Consider the following 14,178-nt stretch of genomic DNA (forward strand, 5'->3'; position numbering starts at 1 on the left):
AGTAAGGAGCTACAGGATTCAGCCCTCCAGTTGTACTTAGAAGGAGTAGTATGAATTTTGAAGTTACCACTTTACCCCCAAAAGTAATTTCTGATGTAGTTACACCGTTTTAACAGTATTTTAAATCTCTTCTCAGGCTCCTGTAGGAGCATTTTCTAACTAAAACTAAAACTGTTACAGTTCCTCTCCCCTGGGGCTGCTTGTATCAGTTCATCTAGGAGGAGGGGGCTGGGGTGCCCGGGAAACTTTATTACTCCCAAGCACACAGCTAGAATTTTGCTGCTTCTGCTTTCTGGGACCAGTCACAGCCCTACTGCAGACAAACTCAAAATTCTGCAAATGTGGACTCTTGGACAACTTAGCATGTGCTAGCTGATCTGCTATAACAGTCCGTGTGTAGGATTTTGCAATACATAAATGCAAGATAATTGAGGTAGTTTAACAGTCAGTACCAGATGTATCAGTTGCCTTGAGCTGGCTGTATTAGATGTAATGCCAACCACAGAATATATGGTATGTTAAAGCTGTCTTTGACTCTTTCATGACCAAGATTTGGTTCTCTGGCCACGTAGAGCTGAGGAGGTCTTCAAGGACTGCTTAGGATGTTCTTTTAATGGGGAAGTGGCTGTTTCCTTTGTACTTCCCATACATGTTTCCTGTCACTGTTATGCTCTGGTAGTCCTTACCTAATGCCATCATGATAGCAGTAGGTGAGGCACCTCTTCCCTTCTTCTGTCAGCTGGACAGCAGTGTTGAAAGGCAAAAAGTAAAGTAAAGCACATAGTAAGAGACAGTGATTTTTAGAGTTGCATTTACCATTACACCACTAGACAAATGTATCTTTCATCCTTTTTTTTCTGCTTTGGGAATTCTGAAGCTGCCTTGTATTCTTGGAGTGTTGGATTCTACTTCTGTTGTTTTCTAGTTAGTCTGAATCCTCTGCTTACATTTTTTAAATTCACTTAATAGATGTCTTGGATATGGTGGATGTCCTAATTGAGGGCAGTGATGGCTTAGATGAAGAAATTGGCTTCACTTTAAATGAAGACATGATTATCCAAACATTTCCATTCAGTGCTGTTGTCCCTGCTGCATTAGAAGCCAGGAATATACTGTTGCTTCAAACTGAAAATGGAACAGGTACAGACTTTTTTGTTTCTATGTATCATCTATGCTAGTGGAGTGGAAGGTGCAGTTCCATGGTGTTCCCTTCTCAGAAGAGGCATTAAAGCTTATGGGGTGCTTCTGCCCTGTTTTTCCTGACCCTAAAGAAGCTTGCTCTTGGTTTCTGGAGAAAGGAAAATAAATGGAAATGTAGGCATTCTATAAACTGCCATTTGACACTAGGGAGCTCCTACTGTGGGAAAACAGATTTGCCCAGGTTAGAAAAAGAGAGCGCACCTATGAAATACAGGGAAGCAGAGGAGGAGTATGAGCCCAGGGGACTGAGGAACAGTGCAGAGACACTCGCTGCATGGACAAGCAGGTGTGTTTCAATAACAGTGTTTTAAGCACAGAGTATGCAGGTTGTGAGAGGAAGGTGGTTTCAGTGGCTGTAGGCAACTCTTCCACTGAGACCAGTCAGTAGAGGAGGGGAGACTGGACTGTTGAATAGAAAATTAATGCATTTTCCAAAGAAAACTTCAGAGATGAAGCTCCAGGAGTGAATGCTGCAAAGTTCTACCACCTCCTTGAGGAAAGTATTGGGTGAGTGAGGAGTCACAGGGGCAGCAGTTTTCCTCAGAGCAGGATTTGCTAATCCCACAGCAGCTCACTAAGTCCTATGTATGTTTGGCTTTTGAGTAGCACCTGGGGTAGAACTGAAAGTCCCAGTTCTGAAAGAAAATCCTCCATATTTAACCAGTGTGTGTTAACCTGGGTGTGTTCCTTCCCAGTACAAATCAGTTCTTCTTAGGTGATGTTTAACTGGGGTCCTTATCCATCAAAATATAGACAAATTTAGCACAACACAGTAAAGGGGGAGTTAGTTTTATGCTTGTCTGGAAGGAAACAGGCTAACCTAAGCATGTATGTTAAAGTGGCATGATTATTTATTTTAACAAGAACTACCGTATGGAGTATTTTTCCAGATACCTCAGTGGGTCAAAAGCACTTGTCTAGTTTATCACAAACACCTTTTAATCCTATTCAGTACTTTTCTAAATGATGCTACATGACCTGTTTCCCAGGCCTTAAGAAAAGAGGGTTGACCTAGTGTCTGTGCTCATGCAGATTACTTCTGTCGACACAATTTTCATTTTTTTTATTTTGCTTTTCTAGGAGCACACATCATAGAGTATCTTGTTGCTGTTTTCACTGACCTCCTGCACTCTCAGAGAGAACCCCTTGCCCTCTGCTTGATGTTCCAGCTCTATGATAAAGATCTGCAGTCCCTGAAGATTTCTAAGTATCCTCAGCTCTACAGATTTAACCAGTATTATAAACTCTGGATACCCCAGCAATCTCAGGAACCTGTGGTATGGAATAACTGAAGCACTCGAATGCCTGAACCAGTATTACTGTAAAACCCCACAGTGTATAAAGGTTACATTCCCATTAGAAAGTGCATTTACATTAAGCTAATTCTGTTATTTCTTTTTTATCACACTGGGATGCAATTTTGCTCAAGAACTTTTCTCTAATAACACAAGAGGTCTTTGTTGTGGTTGGGAAGTGAAGCCAGGACTCAAGCATTGCACTTGATGTATGTGATGGGGACTACATTTCCTCATCAGGCACAGTGTAGCATAATGTGTGACATTGCCCGAGGAGCCAGTTTACAGTGGTTGGAGTTCACCCAGATATGGGTTGGGGATGCACAGACCAACTGTGCTAGGTGTTGATGTGTTTTACTGCCCAGCAGTGGCCATGTGCAGATTCCCCATGGGACACCTTTGACTAGCTCTGTGATAGTAGCACTGTACACATGTGCTCCTGGAACTTCAGTCCTGATTTCAGCACAGAACTAATTTCAAAACAAAGGTAGCTGAAGAAACTTTTTATTCTTACTCATCTTTATTTTTCTTTTACTTTTTTTCCATTTTAAACAGTTAAAAAAATTCAAAGAGGTATGCAAAGAACCTGCAGCGGCCCTGGATTCTGTATTTACCACTTTGCTAAAGAAAGCCTATGAGAGAGGAAGCCACACCTTACTTGAAGACGATATCCAGACGAAATTGAAAGACTTGGCTTCCCAGCTCCTGCCTGAGCAGCTTTTGTTAGGAGTAAAGCATGTGTTGCTATATCTGAAATCCACAGTGGAGAACTTTGGCAGTGTAAGAGCAATAATGTGATGATACTGTGGGTTTGTTTTATTTTAACACAGAAAGTACAAATGACCTGGCTGTTAAAACTTGAATCCAGTCCCGCAGCTTTTTCAGATACTCATCTCTCACTGAGGCTATGGAGCACCAGACAAACCTGCTGTCCTTCTAGTTGTTGAGGAGTCTTGGATTTACTTTGCATGGGTTACCTTACTGGTCTGTGTGTAGAGCAAATAAACTCCAGATTTTAATCCGGTTCCTGGGTCTCCATAAGAAGTCTTTCCAGAGAATGAAATTCACTGGCCTGTGTTACACCAAAAGTTGCAGTATAGGTGAAAATCTATGAATCTTTATTTGGCAACTTGATATTTCTCTTAAAATCAAGGCTCTACAGAGGGGAGTGGTTCCTTCCCCCTCAAAAGGTTGTAATCTAGGAATTTCTTAGTTAATTTCTGTTCCTCTTGGATAATTATCCTTCTGCTCCCATCCTGCTCTTTTATCAGCTTCTAATGTGTCTGTGTTTTCACAGCTCGGTAAAACTTTTGGTCCTCACCTTGTTGACCTCTATGTGGACCTGCTGAGTAGCTTGTTGTGCCGGGGAAATCAGATAGAGTTGGATAATCAGCATAAACGAGAAGAGCATCAGACTGAATCAGATCTCTTTATAGACGAGGAATCTCTGATTACAGAGGAGTCTTCAGATGACAAGGTACCGAATCCCTTGATACACAGGCCAAAAGCTTACCTGTTAGTAAATTTTGATTTGATTTATTCGTAATAAGTTTTGCTGAACTATTAATTAAAGCAAATGATCTTAAAAATGAACAATTTTTGAGCATGAATTATTTTTATCTATTTTCACCGATCACTAAAACATGGAACTGGCTAAATGTGACAGAGAACAGGGGGGGATTTAGCAGGGATCAGGCTTTGCGAATGCTGTGACTTTCATAAACAGTCATGAGAATTTCAGGGGTTTCAGCTGGGATTAAAGTGTGTCTGTCACACACTCACTGTATAAGGTCTTGAATAGGATTTTACTGCTTTGTAGAAGAATTACTGTAGCTTTTGCTGGGTTCTTCTCAGAAGGGCAGAGAATGAATGGGATATGATACACTATTTCAAGAGTTGTACTGAATGGAAACAGGTTGATGCAGAGAGATGCTGTTAAGGTCTAGGAGGAGGACTTAGGAACTTTGAGCATGTGGTCCAGCAGTTAGGAAACTAGTGCCTGGAGATTTGACCAAGCTGCATCATTCACAGTCTCACCCCTGAGCTGGAATACAGTCAGGATGGGTCCTGACAGATCACTTGCCTTTGCAGAAGAAATTCTCTTAAGCCCTGTGTAAGGCCTGGTTATGAAAATTATGTACATGGAGGAGTGAATCTTTGCCCCCTCTTTCATCTGGTCTGTGGATTTGTGGAGATTAGAATGGAATTGTATTGACAGTCCCCAGAATATACAGTTTTCCCCTGGAAATGTGCTTAAACACATGGAGAATGTTCAGTGGAGGCATGCCTCCCACGTCATAAATGTTGGAAGAATGGTATTTATGTGCTTGTAATTCATTCATATTTTTATCCTCTGATCAGTTAATCAACAATTTCATGTTCAGTAATTGTGACTAACAAGTTCTGGAAAATAGGCAGATGAACTGTACTTTTTTTCTCTCCCAGGAACTATAATTATTGATTCAGTAATATTATTACACCCATTTGTTACAGACACTAGAAGATACACTCATGTTGATTTTCAGACATCCTACACTGGAGAGTTGGTTCCTGGCTTTAGAACAACATTCTCTTCCTCAGCACAGTTTAAACCCTGTCACTGTGAAGCTCCTGTCAGCTCATCTCAATGCTGGTGTGCTCCAGCTGTTGAAAACAGGTGCCCCGATGTTGCAGAGCATGGATCACAAACATGTGTTATCAAAGTATTTTCAAGCTATAACAAAAAGTGTCTTGAAAGAGCTACATGTTGTGGGGAATGACAGAAGCCCAGTCTCTCCCAAGAAGTCTCACCAGCTGGAGGCTCTGGAGGAGCTGCACATATATATGGCTTCAGCTCAGCTGAAGGAGATCACTTTAACCATGCTGCGACTTCCTGAGACAAGCTTGACTACTCAGAAATCTGAAAAATCCCCTAAAAAAGGGAAACAGCTAAGCTTCTATGGACAGATTTTGGTGCAGCTCCTCACAGAAAGCTACCAAAGGCAGCCCCAACAAGGAGAACTACTGCTATTCACAGAGCACATTAAAGCTTTGGGAATATTGATGTCAGCATCAGCCAGCAAAGATTTGGAGAAAGTTTTCCTTCGTGCTCTCCAAAGCGAGCCAGTCCTTGCACATGCAGTCAGTGTAGAGGTACACGTTCACTGCCTTAACCAGAGGTCAGACACCTCCCTTGCCATTGTGGGCATGCTGATAAAACACTCTAGGACTCACCTGCTGCAGTTCGAGCTGTGGTGTCTGAGCAGTGCCACTGGAAAGTACCTCAGGAAGAATATGGAGAGCTTTCTTCCACTCATTAATGTGTATTTGCAATGCAGAGGCCAGTATGAATTCACCCGACCTTCCACAGGTAAAACCACAACTGATACCTATTTGTGATTCAGGAGGCCAGATTCCCAGTGTAGACTGCTGGCCTTAAACTCTTGGATCCTCTGCATAATAAATAGAGGTGATAAAATTTACATGTCTGACTTCTAGTGATTCTCTTATAAGTACTTTGCACCATAAAAAGGACTGTAGTGAAGATGGGCTGTTAGATTGAAGCAAAGTACTCTCACAGTTGCTGCTGCCCAGTTTTCTCTTATGAAGCCCGTATTTAATACTTAATGCATGTGAAAATTTGTCTTCATGCTTTGTTCAGTATAGGAGGGAAAAACCTTTTCTTGGGCATAGATAGAACACTATCTGGTGAGTGGAATACCATAGCCATATGGTTTTGCAAAATGCAAGCTTTCACTTTTGCAAGTGTAAGAGTCCAAAACTTTCTTCTAAAATAAATCTCCAAATACAGCTTCCTACTCTAATGCCTTCCTAAGCTGGCAGTCCAAAACTTTCCAAGCCAACAGCAGCATTAAATTGACAAGACAGTTAAATTTTCTACCAGCAAAATTATGAGTTAGGATTTAACTCAACAGAACAGGATCACTTTGATTTTGTTTCTCTTATTGCATAGAAATGTAAATAGCAACAGAAACAGGCTGACTGTAGCTGTTGTTGGAGAAGGCCAGCTCTATCTAGGAGAAGTTCAAGTCATGAAAAGACCTCATCATTACACAGAAATGCACACCAGTGGTTTTGTGCTTGAACTCTAGAAGGGGAAACTGATATCTGACGAGTTATAAGGTATCTGTTAGCTGTCTGTTGATGTGAGAGAAAATTTCCTTTGAGCCCAAGGTCAGAGTAAAGTTTCATCCTTCCTGAGATGCAAGGACAAGGCTTCTTATTAGGAAGTTGTCCCTCTTTTGAAGGTCTGCATTGTTTGCCCGTGTTTAATCAATTTGACTGTATAGCAAGCAGTTGTCTGGTACATATACTTCCTAATGGTGCTATGGAGCAATAGAGAGTGCACTCCTCTGTAGCAGATTAGCAGCTAATGTGGTATCATTTCCGAGAAACTAAGTGATCTGGGCCTTGATTAGGAAAGTGATTTGGGATTTTTGTAATTACAAGTCTATTGTTGCTTACCACACTCAGATGGTGGAACCTGTGCCCCCTGTTCTCTCCCAACAGTTCTCTCAGCTGTTATACCTGTCTTGAGAAAGGCTCTGTGGAAGGACCTCTGCAGTGTATTTCAAGACACAGAAGCATCACATGAGGCCACTGTGAAACTGCAAGTTCTTTCAAGGTTGTTGCCATCTTCAGAAAGTAAAGTGCTGCGAAACCTTATTGATCAGCTTCCTGCTGCTCTTGAGAAAGCAGAAAATAATGAGAGGTAGGCAAATCCAGCTGCCCTGGACACGGTTTGTCCTATAAAGCACTGTGATAGGTATGCACGAATGCAAATATTGTAGCAAAATGGCATCCTCTCCTGAGAATCTGTCATTCACACTTTGGCAGCAAGACATCTTTAAACATATACAAAAAGCATGTTATATCATGAAAAAATAAATATCTTTCTGCAGCTGGACAGTGGCAGATGCCATATCTAGAGTGCTGCAAAACTCTGAAGAGCTGCATTCCTGGAGGAGACACCTGTTAGCAGCCTGCATGAAGGGGTTAATTGTCATATACAACAACAACAAAGATGAAAACAAGCAAGACGTGGAGAGGTCCATGTTGCTGAGGCTTGAAGAATTATTGGTGAGACTTCTTATCTGCATTGCTAGAATGTGACTGTGTGCAAATTTATTATTGTGCTCTTGTATCTTGCATAAATATAGATGGACTTTATTTTCTGTTTTTTAGATTATGGCTTCTGTGGGCTTTTAATAGCTTTTGCAGAGTTAATTTAGCCCTGCTAATCCTCTATAAGAAGCAGTTTTGAGTTGTTCTTGATGATGGCTTTCTGCTAACAGTCCCCTTTGAAAATCAGAGTTTGAGGTGTTCGGGAGTTAAAAATCAAAGGTTGCCAATGGATGTTTTTATTTAAAAACCAAAACAAAATACAAAAAGCAAACAAAAAAACCACCCCAACCCACAAAAAATGATAGAGACACTTCTGACAAGACCCATCTGCCATGCCTTCTGAAGTCTGTGGCAGAAATCCGGTTGATCATAGATAGAACTCTGGACTTTGATCATAAAAAACACTGCTTGATCATTCCCTCTGTACTGCGAGTCTTTTTGTGGTTCAGTAAGGTAGACAGATCCATGTAAGACATAAAAATGAAGAGCTCTGCAGGCAGTAAATGCCTTTGACCTCTTGCTTGCTTCTGGTGAGACTCTCTTTTAGGACATGACTGGTTTTGCAGGACCTGAAGGGTCCACCTCATAGTGTTCATCTGAACAGTGTTCACCAGCCTGATAAGGTTAGCACCAGTCATGACTGGCATTGCTGGCACGTGCAGCTGTCAGTCATCTTAAAACTGATTGCTCTGTATTGTGGTTTATAGCATTTCAGCGAGATCAATTTTTGTAACAAACACATACACCCAGCTGCCCTCTTTGCCATGTGCAAAGGTTGGGTAGCTTAAGCACATCATAGGTACAGAAAAATCTAGTACCTGAGTCTCTTGCTTTGACTTGATGACTTTTTTATTCCTTTCACACTTTGAGAGTGTAAAGAGTTTCAAGACTCTGGGTTTTTTTGGTACCTACAGACCAGCTTGCTTTTTAATTGCGTACAGCCCTTATATGCTCCCTTGCTTCCAGGACCAACAAACCAAGACTTGTAATTTCATTTGAATCAGGAGGTAGGGTTGTTGTATGCAAGGGATTTCTTCCCTGTTAACCCTTTGATCATCCCACCTGAGTGCCTTGTATGTTGTTAGTATGTCCACCGAACAAAAATTGCTTGTCTTGATGATCTGTATAAGCTCTATGTGCTAAGTGATAACATCTGCTTTTACTTTCTACATGCACAGCGCTTTGTTGAAGAAGTGGACCCAGATGACTGGTACACCCTTGTGAAGACAGGACTCAAGTAAGTCATTTTGAGACGCACTAAAGCTGCTGTAGGAGGTTCACTTGGCCTTGTCCTGCATTATACTGGAAACGCCCTGTGTCCCTTGAATTCAGTCACATTTAACGATGCTCCTTGTTTCTCAAAATGCACTTCATGTCACATCCACTGGCTTTGTTGGAGCCATAACCTGCAGGCAGGTTTGGATTTTGTGCTCCAGCTGCATAGCTGGACTAGCTTCCTTTCAACTGGCGTAAAGAAGCTTTATGCTCCTATAACTTCTTTTTATTTAAGATATTTCTTAAATATGGTTAGTATGAAAGCACAATCATACGTAAACCATTTAAATAAAAGAAAGGATAGTTTAGGATAATCTTAGCTTCTGTGAAGGTAGAAGTGTTAATCTGAAGGATTGCTGTCTGAAGGTTACTAGGCAAAATTCTAATCCTTTATTAAGATCAGTGTGGCTATACAAGTATGACTGTGTTGATTCTCCTTTAATTTTTTTATAATTAGATACTAGTATAACAAAAATAATTAAATCAAAACAGCTCAGGGAAGGAGGTGTATGTACTTGCTTTTTTTTTTTTTTAATTTTTTGGTTTTACTAATTTTGCTTTCTTTACAAATTTCTCATTTCTAAACACTCATCTTTTCAAGCAGGTTTCTTTGGGTTTGGTTAGGATCTGACTTTTCTGTGATCCTTGCTTTGAAAGGTACCGCTACAGAGATGAAGCATTTTTGAAAGTCCTGAACATTGCTGTTCAGTTATTATACAAGAAAGAATCCTCACTTAGTCAGAGCTTAGTCAAGCTCTCCAAACTTCACATGATGGTCACGCAGCACTCTCTATTTTTGTCAGCCATACTGAGGTCAAGAGAAGAAGATGGCACAAATATCCAGACAAGAGGTATTTTTTTATCTTCTTCCCTTTAACTATATTTAGTAATCTTGTCTTTCTCGCATTATATTCTATCCATCCAGTAACCTATCCACCTACATATACTTGCAGAGCAATTAAACAATTCCAGAATATTAGTTTTAAATTCTACCTCTGCATGGATCCAAATATTGCATTCATTTTATTGCTGCCATTTTTAAACACTTAAGTTTCTAAAACTACTGAAAAGGTGGGCTTGGGGGTTTTTGGTTAATTAATTTATTTTTTTTTAACCCTGTTGAAATCTTGAATTGATTATTTTGGTTTCTGTGAGGCTCTTGGTGTAAGCTCACTGAAGTGCATATAGGTTCTGTTAGAAACGTGTGACATTTAAAAATAGGTTGATACAGAAGATTTTAAGTTGATTTTGCAAGTTGTGTCCAAAATGTTGATTTAATTGATGTGTATTTGATATTGTAACCTTTCATGAGGTATCCTTTCATGAGCAGTATAAACTGGGTGCTAGTTCATATGTAGGATTTGCTTTGTTTCTTTGTCACTGCCATCTGAAATACTACCTGACCTTGAAGCAATCATTTAATCTGTATACACCTAACCTTTACCCACTGTACAGGGCTTTCAGATTCGGTGATTGAAGGATCTGTATAAGAAAAGGGGAGGAGATTCTCAGGGCAGCATATTCATAACAAATTTTGTGTGTATTGGTGAGCAACATGTAAACAGACTTCAAAGTTTTAAATTGCCTGAAAAGAGCAAAAGCTCTTGTGAAGTCACAAATTTAGTGAAGTAAAAATGAGTAACAGATTTTGCTGCTTACTGTATGCATTTTACCTTTTGAATGTGTTTCTGTAGAACAGAGAGATGGATTCTTTGAGGCTAACTTCAGTAATTCAGAGGCTTGGTGTCGAGAATGCATTCAGGCAGCTGTCTTTATGATCTGTTTTGTTTTGACATCTTATATTCTTGTGGATACTAGGGGGAAAAGCCTGTGCCTTTTCACATTCTGGGAGTTAAGAAATTGGGATTCAGGCTTTGAATCTGCCACAGATAGCCTATTTGCCTTTGAGTGACCTGATCACTTGTTTGATCTGTTTCTCAGCTAGTTATAAAATGTAGGTGGATAATTTTTGTATGCCCCAGGACAGAGTTCCTGTAGCTTGCTGTCTAATAGGATTCTGCAGTGATGACCTCTGTTTAAATGCACAGTGCAGAAGCATGTTGTTAAGTTACTGGAGCTGGGGTGTGAATTCACAAGTTCTTGCTGAAACTTCTTGAGTAGTTTGGGGAGGCTGCTGGAATGTCTGCTTTACTCTGTGCAACTGCTGAGCTAATTTAAGATGCCTTCCTAGAAGAGGAGGGAGATGTGGTGTGGTAGGATAGAGTATAGCATTTCTTTTTAAACAGAGAGCAGATGTGTACACATGGAAACTTTCTCATGGTAGTATGCCACATTGTGGACCTCACCTCATGATAATATATGTGTGTCCAGCTTGGAAATACTTTGTTAACTTCTTCAAAAACAATTGTTCCTCTTGAATTAAATGCATCGTAATTATCCTTTAGTGTAGTCGAGGAAATGGTTTTTTGCTATTTTTAGAGATAGATCTTGATCTAAAATGTACAGTACTGTGTGTGCAGCTATTTAGAGAGGGAATATGTGAAGGGAATTTATATATGCACTGAAGAGAGCAGCAAAGCTAAAGCTGTGTGTTCATTTCAGAGGCCTTGGTGGATATACTGCTGACGATGGTGAAACTCAGCCCTTCTCTCTGTGAGAGCAGTCACCTTGCCGTGTTGCTGGGTGCCTACGGGGCTACACTGAGTGCTGTAGGTAAGTGTGCTAGCCTGGGAAATGTGATCCCTACTAGATCTGGTTTTCATCTTCATAGGTGACTGACTTTGGGTTTCATCTTGGGTTTTTAGATCAAAAGATACTGCTACTGCTTCAGTTATATGAGAAGAATAATCAAAGTCTTATAAAATCCAGGTAAGCTGACCACCTTCCTTCATTCAACTAACTGCACACAAATAAGCAGTCTCACAATTGGCATTTTTACAGGGTCTTATTTTTATCTGAGATAAACCTAGAGGTGAATGTTGCTTTTGGAAACATTTTTCCTATATATTTTCTTAATTCTCATGTGTTGCCTGAACTTTTGGGTGCCTGTGGATTGGGTGAGGGACTATCATTTCAGTAGTCCTTTTCTCTCCATAGTATGAACCCACTATAGGGATTTCATCACAGATGAAGGCAGCCAAAGCACACGTTGCTAGTGTAGGACTCCTTTCCCTTCCCTGTTCCCTTGAGATGCAGGATTCACCATTCAGCACAGCCCTTGGCCTTTCAATGATCTTGCCCCTCTATGCATGATATTCATCTTGTGCTTTACTGGAGAGGAGAGGAATATGCCAGTGGAGGAGTGATGTATAACCTCTTGCATTAACACATGTATTGTTAGTTTTGGGATACTAACATGGTGTCAATGCCTTCCTTGTCTTTCACCAGTCTGGACTGTAGCTCTCTTTATAGTGCAACCTTGCAATACATCCACAGATTTCATAAGAGAACTATGTACTATATAAAATAATACGTTTCTTTGCAGGCCTTATGCCCAAGCAGTCCACAGCAAAATCTGTTGCTAACAGTTTTTACACTGATGTTTTTGGTGTGCCTTGCTCAAATGCACTTTTCTGTCTTTGAGGCTGTGGGCATAAATATTAGCATCAATGCAGGACTACTGGCTCAGGCAGTTGAAGCAGGACTGGAATCCGAATTAAGAATCTCCCTTAGCTTTGCCTGAGGATATAGACAATCCTTGCAGCCTGTGAAGGGGGTTGGGAAATGAAAGTTCTTGTCAGCAGGGAATTGAAGTGGCTTCCAGAAGCCAGGGCTCTGGCACTAGCTGCATCCTGCATAAATCTTTACTGAAAATGTTTGCAGATGGGAGGGTGTTGTGTGAGGAAGAGACTGATTTCAGAGGTAGTTAGGTCCCAAAATTTTGTAGCCTTTTTAAAGGAGAAACAATTTCATACTGTACCCTGAAGTAAATGGGTAGCCAGATACTTGGTTAGACTTGATCCTAGCACTGGAGATTTTGAGCAGATGTAGAGAACATTCAGGAAAAGTGCTGTAGATGCAACCTAACAGAGCCCACCTTGTGTTACAAATGGAAGCTTTCAGGTTCTCGGTGATAAGAAGCCTAACACCATCCATCCCTCCAGCTGCTGGCCATACCCACATAATAAATGACAATATCAATAGCACTTTAAGTACAGTGGCAAAGTAAGTGAGGTCTAAGGAGCAACTTGGAGGAGAGGAAGGATTTATGTTACTGAACCACTGTGATTCTGGTTTGAAGTATCGATTGCATTTGAGACAACCTTGTCTGACCAGTTCTTGATCACTGTCTCTTTACGCAGCTGCTATCATACCTACCAGCATTTATAGCTTAAATAAAAAAGTGGTTTCTTCTTAGAAGGTAAGTTCTGACTTGGATTAGCAGGGTAGGAAATAGCTAATGAGACACCCTCAGACTGAATTTGAAAAGCATTTGGATGGATGAAAAAGGTGTTGCTAGGGAGACAAGTTCTAGTTTCAAGTTCCCACAGGATAATAGGTACAAATGAAGGGAAAATTTAAATAGTAATTTATATCCTCTGTAATTGCTTTTCACTCAGTGCTAACTGTCTGTTGACTCATATCTGTACTTCTAACAATGTTTAAGAATCCTGCTATGGGGTCCAGCTGCTGTGGAGCATCACAAGACTTGCAAGAGTCTAGGGAAGTCACTATGGCAGCAGCCAAGCATGGAGGAGATTTTGTGTCTGCTTGATCGAGAAAAGATGATGAAGACAATTCTGTCTTTCCCTCAGCATCGCCGTCTTCTGTCATCACAGGTGCTTTAGTTCAGATTGCTGAATTATTCTTCTTTTGATGTAGAAAAAGAGCCTTTCACTTCAGTCATTTCTTTCTTGCATTCATGTAAACAATTTGTGTATATCACGAGAGTGATTTAAATTCATAGGAGGGCTGCAATTAATTATTTAGGAGCACTTCTAAAATTAATTGCAATGTACGGACCACATCTTGTTGGCAGGTGTGATTGGGCAGTGTTGAAGACATTGCCATGTATACGTGAGACCAGAACTTGACTTTTAAAGAGTTGTTTAATTTGACTGTCCGAGGATCCACTGACAATGGGCTCTTCCGTCTTCCATACAGTTTGCTAACATGCTTCTATACCTGTTTGCGCAAGTCAGTGGAAATAGTTTTGGAACCCTGATAGTGAAAGCCAGATTTAAACGCAAGCATGTCTTGACCTGTGTTGTGTTGTATTTTGCAAGATTTAGTATAAGCTACTTCATAATGGGATGAGGTGGTTGGGGAGATCTGAAACCAGGCTGGAAATTGGTGTTGTTCATTACAAATACTGGCTTGGATT

At 40.5% G+C, this 14,178-nt stretch overlaps 1 protein-coding gene across 1 annotated transcript in view; it reads left to right on the forward strand.

Moving 5' to 3' along the window:
• URB1 (URB1 ribosome biogenesis homolog) overlaps positions 1-14,178 on the forward strand; it is a gene marked incomplete at its 5' end in the record, with an annotated part of 58,173 nt that overhangs the window by 27,141 nt on the left and 16,854 nt on the right. Inside the window, 12 exon segments of the mRNA XM_026851588.1 lie at positions 970-1,140; positions 2,281-2,477; positions 3,051-3,275; positions 3,793-3,972; positions 4,989-5,844; positions 7,005-7,206; positions 7,397-7,574; positions 8,798-8,856; positions 9,552-9,745; positions 11,457-11,567; positions 11,660-11,723; positions 13,462-13,633. Coding sequence (XP_026707389.1) covers positions 970-1,140; positions 2,281-2,477; positions 3,051-3,275; positions 3,793-3,972; positions 4,989-5,844; positions 7,005-7,206; positions 7,397-7,574; positions 8,798-8,856; positions 9,552-9,745; positions 11,457-11,567; positions 11,660-11,723; positions 13,462-13,633 — 2,609 coding nt within the window.

This window comes from Athene cunicularia (genome assembly GCF_003259725.1).
Source record: "Athene cunicularia isolate RWA chromosome 1 unlocalized genomic scaffold, athCun1 chr1_part1, whole genome shotgun sequence".
NCBI lineage: Eukaryota > Metazoa > Chordata > Aves > Strigiformes > Strigidae > Athene > Athene cunicularia.